The 20,949-nt window shown below is 42.5% G+C and overlaps 1 protein-coding gene across 4 annotated transcripts in view; it reads left to right on the top strand.

The window, feature by feature from the left end:
- The first annotated feature begins 936 nt into the window (after positions 1 to 936).
- Positions 937 to 20,949, top strand: part of PPP2R1B (protein phosphatase 2 scaffold subunit Abeta) — a 35,116-nt gene continuing 15,103 nt past the window's right edge. Inside the window, exons 1-12 of one of the 4 annotated variants that reach the window (XM_072954005.1) lie at positions 937 to 1,309; positions 2,138 to 2,228; positions 2,702 to 2,802; positions 5,778 to 6,010; positions 6,289 to 6,436; positions 10,527 to 10,682; positions 11,339 to 11,453; positions 11,893 to 11,963; positions 12,398 to 12,532; positions 13,298 to 13,471; positions 16,378 to 16,438; positions 20,525 to 20,679. In XM_072954005.1, the coding sequence (XP_072810106.1) occupies positions 938 to 1,309; positions 2,138 to 2,228; positions 2,702 to 2,802; positions 5,778 to 6,010; positions 6,289 to 6,436; positions 10,527 to 10,682; positions 11,339 to 11,453; positions 11,893 to 11,963; positions 12,398 to 12,532; positions 13,298 to 13,471; positions 16,378 to 16,438; positions 20,525 to 20,679 (1,812 nt within the window). In that variant the 5' untranslated portion in view covers position 937. The remainder of the gene's footprint in view (positions 1,310 to 2,137; positions 2,229 to 2,701; positions 2,803 to 5,777; positions 6,011 to 6,288; positions 6,437 to 10,526; positions 10,683 to 11,338; positions 11,454 to 11,892; positions 11,964 to 12,397; positions 12,533 to 13,297; positions 13,472 to 16,377; positions 16,439 to 20,524; positions 20,680 to 20,949) is intronic. The other 3 variants (XM_072954006.1, XM_072954008.1, XM_072954007.1) reach the window with 3 other exon arrangements.

Below are 20,949 nucleotides of genomic sequence, written 5' to 3' on the forward strand. Positions count from 1 at the left end.
AAAATCCTAGAGAATACATCCACAAACCTAATTTGAGAATGACTGTGCAGATCCCTTGGTTTCCAAACTTTCACTGCTATCTACTGTGTTTACTTCCAGGAACCCCATGTTTTAAAAAATGTCTCCTAAGTTGTATTTACTAAGAATTTTACATTTTTATTAATCAGACACTGAGAATTACCGTTTCAGAGCTGGTGATCACCATAGGTAGTTATCACTCTAAGCTGCTTATAGTCCAAAACAAACAAAAAAAGACAGGACATTTTAGTTATTCTGTGCTGTCCTAATAAGGGTAAATGGAAACTTCTCATTATGTTTTGTAAGAAAAAATTACCGTATCGTCACCTCCTCCTACCGCTGCCTTTGAGGACTCCTGGAGTTGTAGAGAGGTCAGTTTAGCCTTTCTTGTATAAGCAAAATAGCCATTCCACTGAATTTGGAAGGATTAGAGCTTGTCCTAGTTTCACTTGATTGTTGTACTTCGAGCATGCTAAAGACCTAAAAAATGGGAGGAAGAAAATACAACAGAAGGCACCAATCCAGTACCAAACTGAAAAGAAACACAAAAACAAGAGAGCAGCATGTTTTTAACAGCTTGCATGGAGAAAGAGGAAAAAATATTGACTGGGGAGTTTGGATGGCACTGTTCATTTTCTCTCACCGCCAGCGTTATTTGTCTTACGGAGCACGAGCCAGATACAAATTCTGGCGCACAGGCCGGAGGAAGAGGTGGAGGGGTTTTATGGAAGCTTGAGGATAGTGGGGAAATTAGGGGCTGGAGACCCAAGTGGCTCAGGGCCAGGATGAAGTCAGGGGAGGCGCTAAATCTTTTTTCCTCCTGGCCTCGGGCATCCTCTTTGGCCCACCTGAGTCCTAAGAGGGCACAGCAGGGATCACCCAGGTAGGTCCCCGACGACTTCAGACCATCAGAAACAGGATGAATCACTGCCCTTGTTTCTTTCGACTGAAGAAAGGGCATGGGGGCTCCTTTCGCTTTCTCAGCCAACCTATCTTCTGGATTTCAGACCTACAGCTCCCGCGTCGGGGGCCGGGCGGGGGCCGCCACCAGCCCATCAGGGTATGGGTTCACCCACCTCGGCGGAACCGGACTTCGGGCCTTAGCCCCGCCTCCCTGGGCGCGGGGCGGGGCCTGGGCGCGAAGCCGGCGGCGGCGACCAGCCGGAGGAGGAAGAACATGGCGGGCGCGGCGGGGCCCGGGACCGGAGCCGGGGCAGCGGGCGGAGATGGAGACGATTCGCTATACCCAATAGCAGTTTTAATCGACGAGCTCCGCAATGAGGACGTGCAGGTACTGAAGGCGGGCCGGGGAGCGGAGGCGGGCCGGGCCGGGAGCGTGGTAGGGAGCGGGGAAGGCCGACCCCGTGGTGGGGGAGGCCCGGGGACTGAAAGATCACAGTCGGAGCAGAAACTTGGTGGCGGGAGGGGAAAGATCCGTGAGGGGTGCTGGTGGCTTGACCCGACCGACCGGGAACCTCCCCAGCACTCCTCCTCCGGACCTGCTGGGGCGTCGGCTCGGCGTCCCGCCCGGTCCCGGGCGGTTGTGGGAGAACCGGCTTCCCGCCGGGGCGCCCCTTCCGGGCCGGGCGCTGGGAACGCCGCGTCCAGCCCCGGGCCGGCGGTCCCCGTGGCTGAGCGAGCGGGAGGAAGGCGGCGAGGGGCCGGAGCGGGCGGTAGGGATGCCAGGGCGCCTTGTGAAATGCGGCTGAACGAACGCCTTCCCCTCGGCTTGCTGGAATCTGCCTGGGCTCTTTGGGTAGAAACGGGGTAGGATGGCTTACTCACCTGGAGGAGGCGGGCTCTCAGCTCTGATGGAAGGCAGGTGTACCCAGCCGTTTGACCTGCTTCACCACTGCCAAAGTTCTCTCTGTTTAAAATTGTCTTACCGGATATTGTATTTTATTTCATTTCTTTAATGGTGTCTTTGGCGTGTTCTCCTAAGAACTCTTCTTTTGGTTAGTGAAGCCGTAATCCACTGTTTTTGAGATTCTTCATAGAATAAAATATAAATTGAAGCTTTTCTTCATTCTTATCTGTATGTCATTATCTCACCTGTTTGCAACTGCTGTGTTTTGGTCTAAATCACAACTGCTTCTTTCTTCGTTCTGCTGTTTTAAAGCTCCGTCTCAATAGTATTAAGAAATTATCAACGATTGCTCTAGCACTTGGAGTAGAAAGGACGCGAACAGAACTGCTACCATTCCTTACAGGTATGTGACCCTTTGAAGAAAAGCATGAGTATTTCTGTTTTCCAGTGTTTTTAAAGAATTTGTTACCCACGATATTAGTAAGTACTAAGCTGAGCCTGATGCTTTGGGTGCAGAAGAAACAGGACACGTTTCTTCTGTAACGTTGTGGCCAGACACATTCAGACGTTAACTATTTAGCTAATAGGGAAGTAAGATGCAGGATTGTGAATTTCTAGTTCATTCTGTAAAACAGATCTAAGAGGATTCTTGACTGAGAAGGAATTAAAGGCTGTTAAATTATGTTCAGAGTTGTTTATGACAGTATAATGCTAAATAGCCTGTTGAATAAATGTCAAACTTGGGGGGAAAAAAGGCTGTGAAGATTGTGACAGGACCATCTAGTTACATATGGATTCTATGGCTGGTTTTGTGTGAGTGTCCATCTCTGGGCCAGATACCCTTGCTGATGAGTACTGGGTTGTTGTCATTTCCAGATACAATTTATGATGAAGATGAAGTACTGTTAGCTCTTGCTGAGCAGCTGGGAAATTTCACTGGCCTGGTAGGAGGTCCTGACTTTGCCCACTGTTTGCTGGTGAGTATATTCTGCCTAACTCCTCTCCTTCTAGAACTTTCACAGTATAAACGATACATTGTTTGGTGACAGGCACACTGCACCATTTTTTATGCAGATCTTTTTATGGATAGTCACAGTGTTAGTTATAGAGAGAACAAATAATGTAGACACTTTGGACTCAACTCTTTCTTATTTTTTTTCTGACTGTGAATGTAAGAACTTCCTCTTTTCTTAATGAAAAGACTTATTTGTTAGTTTAGAGGTTGGGAGGAGAAAGAGTTGTTTTGTTTATGGTTTTTTCCCCCCTTATATTGGAAATCTTAATTCTCTTCCAGGAGTGTGATGCCTTTGGGAATGTTTATTAGTTTTGTCTTTAACTATAAGTGTAACTTTGCTTCTGACTTACTTTGTGAATTTGATGAGTGCAGTTTAATTTAGTTGACATTTATTGAGAACCTACTATATCAGGCACTGAAATTACAGTGTTAATGTTAAAGAAGAGCATTGTGGATGGAGGGAGGTCTGAGTCCTTATGTGTCAACAAATAATTACTGTGTGGTATTAGGTGGAAAAATGTGAAGCACATACGAGGTACCCAAGTAACAGAGAAGAGAAAGCAGTTAACCCAGGGTGATTAGGGAAGACCTGTTGGGAGAGAATGTCTGAACTAGGGCTGAAGGGTGAATAGGAACTTGACCATTGGACAAGATAGGGATGTATGCTTCAGGGCTTAAATATTATCTATAGGTTATGTTGCTAACAGAAATCTTGTGATTTCTGTCTCTACCTCTAACCTTTCCATGGAACTCCAGATACAGATATAGAAAAACAGATAGAAATATCTATGTTTGTCTCTCTCTATGTATATCTGCCTGATTTTTCTACTTGGATGTCAAACAGGCATTTCACATTTAACGTGTCTAAAACAGAACTCAGTTTTCTCCCCAAAATATGCCTCCTAATTAGTTGCCCCAATCGCAGTACGTGGCATCACCATCTACCCAGTTGCATGAGCCAAAACCTAGAAGACATTCTTGAATCCTCTTTCCCACATTTCCCACATCTAATCCTTTAGTAACACTTGTAGATTCTCTGTATATTCCCATTCAATCCACTTTCTTCTGTCCTTGCTACTACCTAGCTCACCATTTCTCTAGTCTTTCCGGATCACATGATCTTTCTTGTAGATTACTGCAGTAACTTTCTAACCAGTTGCCTTCCCCTCATCCCTCCCACCCACCACACTACAGTTCACTCTTCACCCAGCAGGTGGATCACTCACTCCCTGCAATGGCTTTTAGAAAATCTAGATTTCTACCTTAACTTGTACCTTAGTTTACAAAACTTGCCTCTGTGAGCTCATCTCATATTCCTGCTGATAACCTCATTCCATTCATGATGGTCTTTCTGTTCTTTGACCAAACCAAGGTTATTGCCTTAAGACTTTTGCCCTAGGTGGTCCCTCTAATAAAATGCTCTTTTGAGCTTCCTGTGACTGGCTCCTTGTCATTCAGATATCAACTTTAATGCATCTCAGCAAGGCCTTCCTGACCTCCCAACCTGAAATTGCCTCCCCGTCACCCCTTGTCACATCATCCTGTTCTGTTTCTTTGCAGAGCACTCAGCACCATCTAATTGTTTTCTTGACTAGTTATCTTTCCCCATTAGAATGTAAACTCCATTAGGGCAAGGAAATCATCTGCCTTGTTTCACCTCTATCCTCTGTGCTAGAGTGCAACAATAATTGTGATTTTAAAAGAAAGTTTAAGGGTTGTGGAAGAATGGAAGAGGTTGAGTTGTAGGAATATAAAATGTTGGAGCTGGAGGAGGCGGAAGTCGTGGTGGGGGCAGTAGGAAGAGGGCATGGAGAAATAAGCAGAATTCAAATCAAGAGACAAAACTCTGTGTGAATCTCAGGAGCTTGCCCTTATTCTGTAGCAGATTATACAATGATACTGCCTGAGAGGAGGTTAGATGAGGCCTGGGACAGAGCGTGAAAGGCCTTTGCAAGCAAGAAAGCGGTATCTTTTCAAAGGGCTTCTGAAATCCCTCTTAGGAAAACTGAGTAATTTTTACCTCTGTGTATCAAATAACGTTTGAAATGTATTATTGGACATTCATACCTCTTTCCTTTGACTCATAATTCTTTTTACTTTCTTGGTCAATTCTGCGTGTGGGTTTTGTCTTAACGTTTGCACCTAATGGCATGTGCGGAATCTGCCTGGACCAGATGTGCACCCAGAAGGAGGTTCAGAGAACCAGGCCTCTTTCTGTTTTTACTGGGCCATGACATTCATGCACTGATCCTAGTCCAGACCAACCCCTTTGGTCTCTTCTATTTCTAAAACTGCAAGCAGGGTTTCCTGCCATTTCTGTACTCATCACTTAATTGTTCTTTTGGAAACTCTTGCTCTGTCTGGCTCATGGAAAGATTCTGGATGTATTCCTAAAAAAGTGATTTTAGACTCAGCCTTTTATAAGTTGGATAAGTCGATGGTGTGGAGCTAGTGGACAAGCGTAGCTTTCACTTCCAGGAGTGGTAGAATAATACTCCAAAGGCTGTGGACTCAGTGGCTGGATGAGATGTCATCATGTAATTATGGTGCCCAATGTTGGTCGTGTTTTTGCATTTCCTCTTGAGGACGTACACATGCTCCTGTCTGAATTTGGCTACGTATCTTTAAAATCTAATGATTCTGCTCGCAATAATACTAATATTATGTCAAGTCTCTTCCACTGTGTGTCATTCGTAGACACCATCTGGGAATTGCCATCTGGGACATGAGATCTTGGCTGTCCTACAGAAGTCGTGTCTTCAGGTTGGACACACCATATGTTAGCACTGTGTGAACTGAAAGTAACCATTTGGTGTGATGGAGCTAACATTCTGGTTACATGTACCACCTCCCTTCAGTCACTCTAAAAGGTGCTAATCTGTACATAACCTGATTCAGTACGTTTTCTTCTCTGGTTTTCCTTTTTGATCTATTCAGCCTCCTTTGGAGAGTCTGGCGACCGTGGAAGAGACAGTGGTCCGGGACAAGGCCGTGGAGTCCCTGCGACAGATCTCCCAGGAGCACACCTCTGTGGCTCTGGAGGCTCATTTTGTTCCTCTGGTGAAACGCCTGGCGAGTGGGGATTGGTTCACTTCTCGCACATCTGCATGTGGTTTGTTCAGCGTTTGCTATCCCAGGGCTTCAAACGCTATCAAAGCAGAAATTAGACAGTAAGAGCTGGTATTTTTTACTTATTTGGGGCTACTGGGAACTCAGAGCTGACAAGTTACACAGTACCCTGCTACCAGTGTGTGGCCGGTATCGGATTGATGGCATCACTTTATTGTCCATTGAATATACCAGTGGAGTTTTCTTTGTTACTTCTACGAATAGAAGCCAATCCCTGAGGTTTGTAAGAGAAAGCCTCTAAAATCTCCGTATGTATGTTGGGGGATGTTTAATCAGTGACGTTTGACAGGAAATACCTTCATTATTTTGTTCGCTGCAGGCACTTCCGTTCCTTGTGCTCAGATGACACACCAATGGTACGACGTGCTGCTGCTGCCAAATTGGGTGAATTTGCAAAAGTTTTGGAACTAGACAGTGTGAAAAGCGAAATTGTTCCATTGTTCACTAATCTAGCTTCAGATGAACAGGTAGGTTAATTCAGTAATTAAGGTACACAGACGTGCTTCTCGAACATTTTAAGAATATCTTTGGGAGTTTTGGTTCTCATGTTAGGATCCTTTTTGCAAAGTTAATTCTTAATTCTGGCCTGGATAAAATTTAGCATGATTCATCTCAGTGTCCTTATAATTCTTTCTTAACAGGAGCATGATTTTCTTTTATGTTAGCAACTGTTAAAAGGAGGGGGTATCGAAGAGGAAATGGGAGCCATAATTAGAAAGGAAGACCAGCGCTGTGTTGAGGGTGACACACCCTGGGTACTGCAGGCCGGCTTGTCGGGGAGAGTGGTGTCTCCTAGTTTTTGACTTTCAGATAAACAAGCGTAGCAGGTGTTAGGAAAGCTCTGTGTCCTCTGTATGAGTGTGTAGGATGACTTAGCATTATAACAACTACAAATTCAAAGATCTGGATCTCAGTGGTGTAGAAATAGCAATAATGAAAGCTAGCAAGCACCTGTAGAAGTCTTTCTCAGCCTGGCTTAAGTGAATTACGTATGTGCCGTAATTAGTCCTTACAGCAGCCGCATGAGGTGGATACTCCATTCTACATGTCAGGAAACAGGCTCAGGAGATTGAAGGGACTTGTCAGGGCTGCACGGTCAGCAGTGTTGGAGTTGGGATTCCAGACTAGGAGTTTGGCTCTGAAATTCATGGCCTTTGTAGCTTTGGAGGGTCAACACTTTCTGGACTCTAAATGAACAGCATTTTGGGTTTTTTAATTTGCCAAGTGTCTGCCCTAGAATCACTTCATGTGTACAGGACTGAGAGCACCAGACACATACGAATGAGTCTCATTTGCAGATTCTAGATCTAAAGATGGTAAATCTTTCAAAATAATTTTTTAAGTATATTAAAATAATATATAGAAAACGGCACCAAGTGAATATGCATCTTAATGAATTACTACAAGTTAATGTCATCTTGTAACTCATCTGTGAAAGGAGACAACTTTGACAGCCACTACCCTAGAAGCCCCCATGGGCTCCCTCCCAACACCGCTCCCTTCCCAGTTCCCACTCCTCACTCTCCGCCCCCCCCCTTAAGACCAACATTTTATCTTGACTTTTGTGGTAACTACCTCTTCTCTTTGTACTTTTATTACTCATACATTATAGTTTAAAATATCAGTGTAACAGAAATATAATGTAAACTAACTGTTAATTTTAAGGTTTGTAATCACCATATTTTAAAAAGTAAAAAAGTGAAATTGATTTTTAAAACATGTTTTATTTAACCCAGTATATCCAAAATAATTATCATTTGAACATGTGGCACTAGTTATATTTCAGGTTCTCAGAAGCCCCATGTAGATAGGGGTTACCAATTGGACAGCACAGGTTTACAGTCCTCATTTGGGATTGTGTTGATTATGTTTCTCATGGTATAATTTTTTTTAAATTAAATTTTATTTTTTTAACTTTTTTTATTGAGTTATAGTCATTTTATAATGTGTCAAATTCCAGTGTAGAGCACAATTTTTCAGTTATACACGAACATACATAAATTCATTGTCACATTTTTTTTTGCTGTAAGCTACCACAAGGTCTTGTATATATTTCCCTGTGCTACACAGTATAATCTTGTTTATCTGTTGTACATTTTGAAATCCCAGTCTGTCTCTTCCCACTCGCCGCCCCTTTGGCAACCGCAAGTTTGTATTCTATATCTGAGTCTGTTTCTGTTTTGTATTTATGTTTTTTTTTTTTTTCAGATTCCACATATGAGCAATCTCATATGGTATTTTTCTTTCTCTTTCTGGCTTTCTTCACGTAGAATGACATTCTCCAGGAACATCCATGTTGCTGCAAATGGCGTTATGTTGTCGGTTTTTATGGCTGAATAGTATTCCATTGTATAAATATACCACAACTTCTTTATCCAGTCTCTCATGGCATAATTTAACGTTTTCTTTTGTCCTCTGTATTTCCTGCAAGTTGGTAGTTGAATCTAGAGTGAAGGTTTGTGAACTTTTTCTGTAAAGGATCAGATAGTAAATATTTTAAAATTTTTGTGGGCCAGCCAGTGTCTGTTGTAATGACAAAGCTCTGCTGTGGTAGCACAGTCTAATGTGTAAGCGAATGGGCATGGTGCTGTGCCAATAAAACTTTATTTACAAAAGCTACCTGCTTTCCATATTCGGCCCTTTTTTGCCCCAGCCCTGATCTAGAGGCTTAATGAGAATTAGGTTTGACCTTTTTCGGGTGATAAGATTACTGCATAGGTGGAGTTTACTTTTCATCAAGGTATGTAATGTCTGATTACATGTGGTATTAACAGTGATGGATGCTCAAAAAAAATATGTGTGTGTATGGAGACTTTACTTACTGATAGATTGCTGCTCCTGCCTTGTTCATTCATTGAGAAAATATTTATTGAGCACCTTCTACATATCAATCACTGTTCTAGAGCTGGTCTACAGTGTTAAACAAGGCATACAGGGACTGTGCTGTCGTGGCGTTTACATTTTAATGAGGGAAAACAGATAAGCAAAATATTAAGGGTTAATACTATGATGAAAGTAGAGTAAGGTGATGTAGTAGAGAGTGATTGTAGCACTTTCCTCTAGCCTGGCTGGTCAGGGAAGGACTGTGAAGGGGGTTTTAAACTGAGACATGAACAAAAAATGCCAGCCATGCCCTTTCCTAGAGTGTCAGAGCTCCAGGAACAGGGCATTGCAGGAAGAGAGGACACCCGTGTGAAGGCCCTAAGGTTGGAACATAGAGGGTGAGAGGGACTCTGATAAGAGATGAGTTAGGAGAAGATACGCAGGGACCAGGCTGTGCAGGACCTTTAAACCAGGGCATAGCGTTTGGATTTTCTTTTCTAGGTGCCCTGAGAATAAATACATCACGATTTTAAGCTGGGGTGTGATTTGATGTAATGTACATTTTTAAAAGAACATGCTGGCTTCTGGGTGGAAACTGAATTGTAAGAGGGGAGGGTGAGAGTAGAAACGGGAAGACCAGTTGGGAGGCTTCTGTAATCATCCAGGCAAAAGACAGTGGTGAAGCGTGGTGATCCAGGGGAGGCGGAGGGAGTCTGGAGATGGGAGGGAGTCGGTAGAACGACAGTTGAATTTAATGAAGGGAAGAGGAATCAAGAACTGGATTTTTGGCTCGAGCAACTGGGTGGATGGTGGTGTCATTGCTGCAGTGGAGAAAGTTCCAGAATTTGTACGTATGTGCATATATGCACCTACTTTTACAATTTTAGTCCTGTTTTCTTCTGGGTACTCATGTTTACTTGTTTTCAGTTCCTACTAATAGGTTTGTGGTTTCCAGATCTGTAGTCTCAATTTCTAAGTTTTCATTGATTTGTCTAATTGTGTATTTCTCCTTGGCGCAAAGGACCAATAGGTGTTACACTGACGCTTGGCAGTTTACATTTGGAAAGCTGAGTTCATTAATCTCAGGCCTTTCTAACTTTCTCTGCTGGGTTTTTCTAGGCTTGGCTACCTCAAAGTTATTCTGTCCTTGATCATAAACATTTAAATATAATGTTTTTAAAACATTACTTTTAAGATGAGTTATTCTTTGTATTTCTTTTCAAGTCATTATCTTACGCCTAGCCTCCTCACAGCCACCCTAAACTGAGGATTTTGAAAACTCAGCTTCCTGAGTGGTTCACTTACCCTTATTCTCTTTCTCTGCTCTGATCTGCTCTAAACAACTTGTGTAAGGGTAGTTTTCAGTTTTGTCCCTCATTTCTTATAATGAGGGTTTAGAGACATCATTAGAATGTTCTCTTTTTTCACTTAATCTTTACATTTTCATTTCATTTTCCTTAAAGTCCTGTACTCTAACCAACATTATTACTTTGCAGTTCGCTCAGAACAAAGTCATTTCTGCCTTTATGGCTTTGACATGCCTTCCATTCCAGGCAAAGGGAGCAGCTGTTTCAAGACAGAAAGACATGAGCTGCATATAGTGTGTGTGTGTGTGTGTGTGTGTGTGTGTGTGTATGTGTGTTTAATGACACCCACAGCACTACCCTACACCAGACACACTGCCACGTGGCTTTCAGTAAATACTGTGTAACAGAAAGAACTTTTATTCGTTAGGATTCAGTGCGCCTCCTGGCTGTGGAAGCCTGTGTCAGTATTGCCCAGTTACTGTCTCAGGAGGACCTCGAGGCTTTGGTGATGCCTATACTTCGACAAGCAGCAGAAGATAAATCTTGGCGAGTTCGCTATATGGTAGCTGACAAATTTTCAGAGGTAAAATTATTGCACTGACGTTGATTAAGAACTAAAGAAAAAAACTGGAAACCCACTGATTTGCTGTTGTACCAAAAGTTTCTGAATCGAAAGTGCTTGTGGCAAAAGTATCTATAGATCCTCCTCAAAGTATGATGGGTTATGTCCCAATAAACCCATTGAAGGTTGAAGGGCATTTAATTCACCTGACCTCCTGAACATCATAGTTGAGCTTGATTGACCTTAAATGTACTCAGAACACTTACATTAGCCTGGAGTGGAGCAGGCAGAATCATGTAACACAAAGCCTGTTTTATAAGAAAGTGTTGGCTGTCTCCTGTAATTTATGCAATACTGTCCTGAAAGAGAAAACCAGAATGCTTGTAAGTGTCTGGTGGTTCCTCCTGGTGATCGTGTGTCGACTGGGAACTGCGGCGCCCTCCCTCTGCCCAGCTGCACAGGAGCATCGTACTGCGTGTCGCTAGCCTGGGAAAGTCCAAAATTCAACATCTGAAGTTTAGTTTCTATCATTTGTATTGGTTTCATACTGCCATAAAGTTGAAAAATCACAAGTTGAACCTTCATAAGTCAGGGACTGTCTGTATTTGAAGACTGCACTGTTTTGTGTGTTCATGTTATTTTAATGTACATTAAAACCTTTACAAATTCTTTTATAGCTCCAGAAAGCTGTGGGTCCTAAAATCACCCAGGATGACCTCATCCCCGCCTTTCAGAACCTGCTTAAAGACTGTGAAGCCGAAGTCCGAGCAGCTGCTGCTCACAAAGTAAAAGGTGAAGGAGTTAATTGACATTGTAGTACGAATCATTCACTTTGGCTCATTTTTTTTAATGTCATTGAATTTTGTGTTTTGTTTTTTTTGTTCTAGAATATGTTTTCAAATCACTAGAGGTGATTTTAATGTGTTGAAATGTTACATTGTCATATAAAGCTACTCCCTTTATATATAAACCAAACAGCTGTTTTACCCTGTTTTTGAAAAAAAAAAAAAAAAAAAGCGTTTCCAGGTTGGGTTGGCATGGTGCACAGTGGCAGGTAGATTGATGGAACCAAGTGTATCTGGAAGAACCCATTTTTCCTCCTTGGAGCTTATTTCCGTACACATACAATTTGATTTAACTTGAAGCTGTTGATAAACCTGCTTCAGTCTCTTCATTTGGCTCCTTGTAAATGGCTGTGTAAGCACTGTTTTCTTCTGTTTGTCTTTTTTAGAACTTTGTGAGAACTTGCCCATCGAAGGTAGAGAGACCATAATTATGGATCAGATTCTGCCATTTATAAAGGTAAACCTAACTTTAGTTTTTCACTTTGCCATATATGAAGGGAGATCAGACCTCAGTTTTTACTTTTATTTATGTATTTATTTATTTTTCCCTCAGTTTTTATTTTACCTTAAAGCTCTTTGAGTTTAAACACGAACAGGAGATGAATGGGACAGATGTTAAGGTGTGACATTGTTATTTATCACTTATTAGTGCTTTATGATATTTTTATATAATTATATGTAGTTACATTTATATATACGTATATAGTGCTTTATACACAGTTGTAAAATGCACTGTGGTGCTTGGGTTTATGTTATCTGGCAGGTAGTCTGAGGAAACATGAACTAACCAGTACTGAAATAGTGCTGTCTTTCAGAATTCCTTGGGAAATGGTATGGAAGTTCCTGTTGGCTTGCGAAAAAGAAAAGCTTCTCATTTTGATTTTATTTTAGGAATTAGTATCTGATACAAATCAACATGTCAAATCGGCTCTAGCGTCTGTCATTATGGGACTGTCTACCATTCTGGGCAAAGAGAATACCATTGAACATCTTCTACCTCTCTTTTTAGCTCAGTTAAAGGATGAGGTGAGTCTGGCTATAAATTCTGTTGTCATTTGACAGCCAGTGATTTGGATTGGTTTTTGTTTAGGTTCTCACTAGAACAGAACCCGAAAAAGTAACTCACTTTAAACCAATGCCAATGTTTGGGCATGGGGAGTCACAGGCTTCCCAGAAAATAGGCACAAAGAGCCGCTGATAAGGACTTAAAAATGTCTCTCCATCTTCTCTGCCTGATTCCTGCTTATATTCCCTGGTTTCTTCTCTTTAAACTTAACATATCTTTGTTTGGAAAGTTTCTTTCATTTAACTATAATAATGTCACAGTTATCATGATAGGTAACGTTCGTTGAGTACTATGTGCCAGGCATGCTCATAAATGCTTTGCAGGTGTTATTGCATGTAATTCTCACGACAGTCTAATGAGATAGGTCTTACTATTATCCCCATTTTACAGATGAAGAAGGTGAGGCACAGAGGTGGGATAACTTACCCAGGATCTCACAAGGGCAGATTTGGGATTTGGATTCATGTAATTTGATTCCAGAGCTGTGCGCTTTACTTTTCTGTAGACTTTTCATTGAAGGTTCTGGTTAAGATCAGTTAAATTTATGTGCTTTGAATTATTCATATATTCAAGTATTTCTTTCAAGAGTATATACTTTTTTCACCTGAGTCAGTTCTGTCTTATTTTAAAATTTATTTATCAGTTTTTACCTCCTCATGACAGTAGGAATTGGGCAGAGAACTTAAATCTTTACCTATGCTCTTCTGGGGCTTGTGTCCTTGCAGTGTCCTGAAGTTCGTCTGAATATCATCTCCAATTTGGACTGTGTGAATGAAGTGATTGGAATCCGTCAGCTCTCCCAGTCGCTCCTTCCTGCCATAGTGGAGCTGGCGGAAGATGCCAAGTGGCGGGTCCGGCTGGCCATCATTGAGTACATGCCGCTGCTGGCGGGCCAGCTGGTGAGTCCGTGCGCTCCGCGCGCGAAGGGCGGCAGCACACGGACGGGCTGGTTTACCGCCACGCGTGGGGGCCCGAACGGCGCGAGCAGCTCTGTTCACTTAGGCACGTGGAAGTGTGGTCTGTCTCAGTTGCCTGCAGAGTGGTTTTTATTTTCATCGGCACATTGACTCTGACAGAAAGGTACTGTAGAAACACATTTCACCTCGCCACCGTCTGAAAGCATAGCCATAGAAGAAATGTCATTCATTTCTTCTTGTGTATAACATAGACTTAGTGATACTTAATGTCTCTGTGACTTAAGGAATATTAAATTGAGAGGAAAAGACACTGTGGTTTCAAGATAAGTCTGTTTTGATTTTTGCTCAGGGCAGCTTCCCTGTTTGCCTCTATTCTGAGCAAAATGTCTCTGGTCACCACTTTTCGTGCATCCTGGTTAAAGGGAGTTGAGGACTCTCCACATAGAAAAGGACTGTTGAGGTTTGTAGTGCTAGTGTTTTGGCCCAAGTCCAAGTCCACATTATCACTTTCTATGTTACTGTTTTGAGATTCATGGTTAGTTTTACTGATACCATATTAATTAAAATTTTCATTGCTGGGTTGTATAATGATATCCTTTTTTTTCTTTTTTAGTAGGTGCCCTGGACAGTTCTAAATCTGATATGCCCTCACCATGTGGGTAGCACTTATTACAGCGTATAAACTGTTAAAATCTAGTTGGGGAGATAAGACAGCTGTGATCTTTTAGGGCAGGGACTGTGTTCAGTCTTGCTTCCAGGCACCTAGCATCTGTTGATTGTTGAATAAATGAATACCTGAATATTTTTTGAGAAAGCTCAAAATATGTCAGGTGACAGCTCACATTACTGTAGTTTGTTTCCCCGCTTTCACCCCCACTTCAGTTCCTTTCAGATCATAGCATATGAGATTTATTTTTTCTTTTCTTGGATTACTGAATTTGTATTGATAATTTTGGGACGCTTAGTTTATGAAATGGGTCTTGTGCATGTCTGTGGCATCATATGTTTTATAAAGTTTCAAGTGTCCCTTTCTTTAGAGTGGATGCCAAAGATATCACCATACAGGTTATCCCCACTGTCTGGCAGTAGCGTGTTCCTAAGAAAGTTTTTGTGAGCCGAAATGGTGGAAAGCGAAGAAGCAATTGCCTTATGACACATCTTACTAACAGATACACAGAATAAATGGAGACAAAGCGCAGATGCTCACAGTTCAGAGCCGTGGCGGCCTGATGCTGAGATGCTGGGTTAGATCCCGGGAAAGGAGCTTGATGGTGCCGCTGGCTGCCGGGGTGTGTGCTGCCCCTGTAACGGCTCCTTGCAGAGCAAATGCTGAACGTGATTTTCGCCTTTTTTTTTTTCGGTAAAATGAAAATCCCCATCGGATTTCTTTTGATTAGCAAAAACAGGTACTAATGTAGTTCTTTTGTAAAAGTGAAGTGGTGTAAAGTGGAACTAAAACTGGAAAAGTGGAGGGTACCTGTGTAGCTGATGGGGTCAGGTGAAGTCCTCTTGTCACTGTCTTTCCTCTGTCACTCCCAAGTACTGTGACTGTCACAGATCACCTCTCCAGAGTGGAAAGGAGCAGTAGTTAGCTGGTTTGCTAAAGCCTGAAATAACTGTTCAGAAGTTGGGGTGAATTTTAGTAGCATTGCTTTTTTCTTCTTCTCTCAGACCCGGGAAGTCTGCAGAGGGGGGGGAGCTGTCGGGGGGAGCGTGGAAACAGGCGTCTGGTGACTTTGACTGCCTCCTGCTTGTGTAGCGGGGTGACATGTATCAATCGGGAACATTTTGTTACAGAACTTCGACTTAGTATTATGTATTTTATCCTTTTTTGAAAAATCTGTAAAGACTTTTATATCAGGTAGTCCAGTTATAATATAACATTTTTTCAGGATGATGTGTGGCCTGGTTTACGGACCATGGTGAGTAAATGTCAGGTTAAACCGTAAGAATCAGGAAATAAAAGTTAATTAAGACTCAGGAAAAAAAATCTGTGACCTGAAATGAAAAAGAAATCTTGGAGAGCAGACGTGGTAATCTCAGTGTATGCCACAGCCTGTTCATAATCTATTATTATAGAGCCATTTTATCTTATTAAATCACTATTTTCAAAGCACTGTAACTTTTTATTACATCTCTTTGTTTAAAATATATAATCACTGATCAGAAACTTCTTAAGATCCAAAGAAGCTAAAGGTTGAACACATAGACCTCAGGAGGGAGGTGCTGGAGGGTCTGTATAAATCAGCTCTCGGAGCTTGTCCCCAGTTGGCTGGTCCCTAGCCTGTGCTGGAGTGGCCACCGTTGACAGGGAGAGCAGAGGTGGGAGAACCAGGATGGCCCCCCCTGTGGCTGTGCCGGGACCACGCCACCTGCCTTGTTCTCGCTCTGCTTTCTCCCATGCCTCCCAGAGTCCTCTCTTTAATTGGAGGGACCTGTATTTCTTGATGTCAGACTCTTTATCCTTAAGGATTTATTACGATATTAACCAAAAAAGGGAAAAATTGGAGAATTATTAATATTATTGACTGGGATTTTCCTGGTAGTTCGTTTTTACAGATAGTCTGGAGCTTGCTAGCCAGACTGCAGCTGCGTGCTTTCCGCTCGTCTGCAGCACGGTGCCTGGCTCCCGGCCACCCTGTCCTCTCCCGCTTAGCAACGCCTGGGCCATGTCACTTATGCTTTCCTTTGTGGTTTCTGTCCAATAAAATAGATTTACAGTTTGTAAATCAAATCCCATGGTATCCCTTTTCAGCTGGTTCATGAATTCAGCTCATTTGGAAATAAGTGTTATTTTAGCTTTCAAGTCACTTTGGTGTAATGTAAATAGGCCATCTTGTTTTCTAAACTTTGGAGACATGTATTAATGGAATCTTCTGTATCCACAGGGTGTGGAATTCTTTGATGAAAAGCTGAATTCCTTATGTATGGCCTGGCTTGTGGACCACGGTAAGTAGCTAACTTAAAAACAGATTATTAGTAGCAGGCCCATGGTTTGGCGTATATCCCATTTTGTTCATTTATTTCCTTTTCAGAGAGGAGTCGTAATCTGACCATATTTTGCCTTACCAGTGTAGGGGTGAAGATGGGCTTCGATTAAAGTCCAGTTAACTTGCTCTGAGTGCAAGTTTGACATTTCTGTTTTCTTCTGTCTTAAATTTTATTTTCTCCATTAAACAATCTCTTTGCCCTATTTCTCACTCATCGTATTACGTTATTTTCAGACTGTCTCTTTTATACATGTACTCTTTCTTATCTCAAGGTCTTCTGCTTGACCAGTCATCTTTGTATCTTCAGCCGCTGTAGACAGGGTTGGACAGGGATTGGAAGCAGATGAAAGGCCTAGGGGAAGAAATGGCTGCTTGGCCTCTGTGAGGTGGCGTAGAGAAGGAGGTATACATGGCGCGGTAAAGGAGTCTAGGGGTGGAAGTCGTCACTGTGACCTGGGACAGAGAGGGCCCTGATTTCTGGTTTTGGTGAGAGGTGTATGTTACTTCCTGTACCCTGGCTGCCGCCGCCATGATGCTGAGCGAGGGCGAGCCAAGAACTCAGGGCAGGGTCAGCTGGGACGGCATTTAGAAAATAAGGTTTTTAATATTTTATCTTCTCTTTGCATTTATTGCATAATTCATTTCAGTAATCACAGGATGCTTTATTTCCAGTGCTACGTACTGTGTTGCAAATAAAAGCTGGAACTACTGCTCATCAAAACATACAAGGCAATTGATGTTTCATATAAAGCCACTTTATATATTAACTTGTTAGCCGCTTACTTTTTGACGGGGCCTCAGGTCTGTTTACTTCCTCTTGTCTGCCAGGCAGTGATGGGTGGGAGGGGCTCCTTCTGTACAGATGAGGTCTAATGCCAGCCCCGTGTCCAGCCTGGCAGCTTCAGTGTGCCTGAGATCTGTTTACATGAGGGCCCTGAGGACTTAGAATGACCTGTGAGCTTTGGCTCCATGTTTTGGTGGATATGATAGGTACCCTGTTTCAGTTTCACAGCATCTTATGTGTACTTTGTGTACTGAGCGTGTGTCTGTGGGGTCTTCTGGGTAGCTGTTTGGGAGGAGTGGGGATGTTGTATTTGCTTGTACGTGTAGTGGTTTTGTTCGGGGCATATTTGGATCATATGGGAAATCATACGAAGGAGGGGAGGAAAAAAATGTGCGACTCTCCTAAAGGCATATATATGTAGATAATTTCACTGTTTCCAGACTAGACTATGAAGACTTTATGTCCATTTTTCTTGTCCTCCAAAATTACTTTCTAAGAGGCTTAATTTTTTTTTCTTTTTAAGTGAAACTCTGGTTTGGCAAATCATAGGAAAGAAATTCTTCTCTTTTTAGATGTAAAGCGTTTATATTATTTCTGATAAGTATTTAATGTTAGTGAGTCCCAGCAGATTGTTCTGTAATTTCTTTGAAAGCTTGTATTCTGGATGTTTTTTTGAGGAACTCTCAAAGTCCTAATGTTCCACCAAGAATTAAATTCCTGACACCTTTTCTATGTAGGATTGCTCTGTAGGATTGTGTCAATGCAAGTTAATTAATACTTCCTCTTTTCTCTGATTTTTTTCTTCCAATTTGGGAGCAGCAGAGACCTTTGGGTCGCTTTCTGTAGCAGCATACCAAAGTGGGCATTGCAGACATTCTCCACACCAATGAAATGTCGGCTCTGAAATTGCTCTGTACTTAATCACACGGATTATTTTGTTTGTTTTTGCATTTTAGATAACTGTTATGTAGGACCAATGATCAATTAAATTTTTGGAAACTTTTTTTTTTTTCTGATTATTAAACTACTGAAAGAATACTGTGAAAAATCCAGAGAAGTGTAAGGAAGGAAGTATCACTGTACTGCTGCTCCCATGGTTGAGTGGATAGTGTTGATTAGAGGGAGGAATTCAGGAGGGGGATTTATTTTTTATAGGAGAAAGGAAAAAGTTAGCATATAGAGTGTGTTAGGAACTTTGCAAGGCAGCCAGACCTTGAGGGGAGAGGGGAAAAGGGGGAGGGGGAGGGAGAGAGGCAAAACAAGAAGAGAAGAGAGGCAGAATGGTTTGCATTCTTTTTGCAGCAAAATTGAGGGGAGCCAAGAACATAGTAGGCATCTGGCCAAGTAGAGTTGAGTGCAGTTAAGGTCTGGGTCAAGGCCGAGTGCATGTGCTCTGTCTCCGGTTACTCTGGCAGTGAGATCCCTTCCTATGGTAATGGCATTAGGAGGAGAAAAATCTCCAGCAAATTAAAAAAACAATGAAGGGAGAAGACACAGATGCTCTAGATGCCCTTGAGGGGTAGAGGTGTTGGGGGTTGGGGGGCTGTGCCCGAGACAGAGGCTGTGAATGAAGGTGGGGAACTTGTATTATGGGTCAGGCTGACTTGAGCTTGGTCCTTAGAGGGTGCTTCTGGGTGTTCCTGGCAGGTTGCTTCTCCCACAGACTTTGGTCCCGTTGCGTGTTGGTGATAAAGGATGTAGTTCCTTGGCTGTGCTCTCTTGCCTGTTGTCATCAGTGGCGCTGCCCGAAAGGATTTCACGGACCCGGAAGAGCTGGATATTTCCTGTCTGGAAGCCTCGTGTAAATTATCCAGGATCAGGGCTGTGGCTTGGCTATTGTTAAGCCATTCTTGCCCATCCTGCCACCAGGAAGGCCGGGCTTACCTGGAGAGAGAAGTAGAATAAGGAATCGGTCCCCACCACTCTAGGTCTGTTACTGAAGACCGGATTTTGGACTTACTAGACATGTGAAATGAAGCAGCGCCACACCTGTCTTTGTTAAGTGCTGTTCGCAGAAACTAGTTGTGAGAAGGTAGTTGCCCTTTACTTTACTGTCTAGATTTATGATGTTGATAAATGATCTTGTAGGGAGTTGTTAGGTATTAAAGCAGACATTGGACATGTTGTCTCAACAGAAACATTTTTAAGGGAAAAAGAGGCAAGTCAATCTCAAGTTTCTGTTTGCTGTTGTGTCGGTGACGACGGTGGCCTCTAAATGACCTCCTCGCTGTCATTCTCTCCTCAGCTGTTCTTGCTGCTGCTGGAATCATCTTGCTAAAATACCACATTGGTCATAGGGTCACATCTTTGCTTTAAAAACCCATCATTGGTTTTCTAACAGAGTCTAAATTTAGCTTCCATGATGCTCTGTGTTCTCAGTCCACCCGAACTGTTCAACCTTACAGTCTCTCAGTCTGTGCCCTTGGTAAATATTTTTGCCCTTTCTAGGAATTCTTCCCTTCTCTGTACTTACACAAATCCTCCCTAATCTCTAAGGCCCCGTGCAAGGCCTCTGTTTCTCGAAGCCTTCCCAGACCTCCCCGTTCTCTCTGCTCTAAAGCCCTGCATCCCTCACAGTCTTTGCTACACAGCTTCGTGCCTTGCTGTAGTCGGTCTCAGGCCTCGTGACTCCTTGGAGGGCAGCAGCTTTCACTTCTTTGCTGGAGGGTGTGACCTTCGGGGGAAGTTATCTTACGCATTCTTTCTGAAACACGTAGCACCCAGTTGCCACTCACGTTTGTTCATTAATAATGCTTGGAGTGAGCTTGTCAGCCATTTCTTGGTCATCTCGTTTCATGCAGGCGGCTCTGTCCCTCTTTAATAATCCTGGGACAAAACACCACCACCTGCGACTTCGCTAATAAGCTTTTGTTTTGTGCCCCTTACCCTCTGCCAAACCCTAACTGAAATAAATCTCTCTCCCTCCCACACCTACAGCCTCTACTACAGCTACTCTCTGCACACCCACATTTTCTTACTTGGACTATTACATTAGATTCTGTATTAGTTTTCCTGTCTTCAGTCTTACCGTTTTGTTTTTGATCTCTCTTTCTTGAACATACTGTCCCATTTTGCAGCTGTAATAAGACCGGATCAGTAAGTTAGGCGTCATAACTGATCGTGTTTGCTATTGCTGTATGACTGAATGTGGAGTGTTGACAGAGTTTTATTTTTGGTCCTTCTTTGGATGATGTAAGTAAAAGTAAACTAGGTTATGCTTATGGTGTGAGCAGCACAGTGTGTCCTTCGCCTCTTCTGCAGTGTATGCCATCCGGGAAGCCGCCACCAACAACCTCATGAAGCTGGTTCAGAAGTTTGGAATAGAGTGGGCCCAAAATACCATCGTCCCCAAAGTGTTAGTAATGGCAAATGATCCTAATTACTTGCACAGAATGACCACTTTATTCTGCATTAATGTAAGTATGACATAGCTAGTAGTGCAAAGCACAAATGTTAAAGCAATTATTCAATCCTGTGCTTCTGAATTCTGAATACATTGTCTTTTGTTTGGAATATGTTTCTTATACTGATGAATTTGGACAGTTAGGAGATCAGAGAAAAATGTCAATTTTTCAGTTCCTGTTAAAATCTATAGGAGTCAGATCAGTTACTTATGAATTCTGATCTAATTCTGGGACTCTTTGCTGCCTTCTATCCTTCATTCAGAGGCTCAAACTAGAAACAGT

The sequence above is a fragment of the Vicugna pacos genome, chromosome 33 (assembly GCF_048564905.1).
Source record: "Vicugna pacos chromosome 33, VicPac4, whole genome shotgun sequence".
Lineage (NCBI taxonomy): Eukaryota > Metazoa > Chordata > Mammalia > Artiodactyla > Camelidae > Vicugna > Vicugna pacos.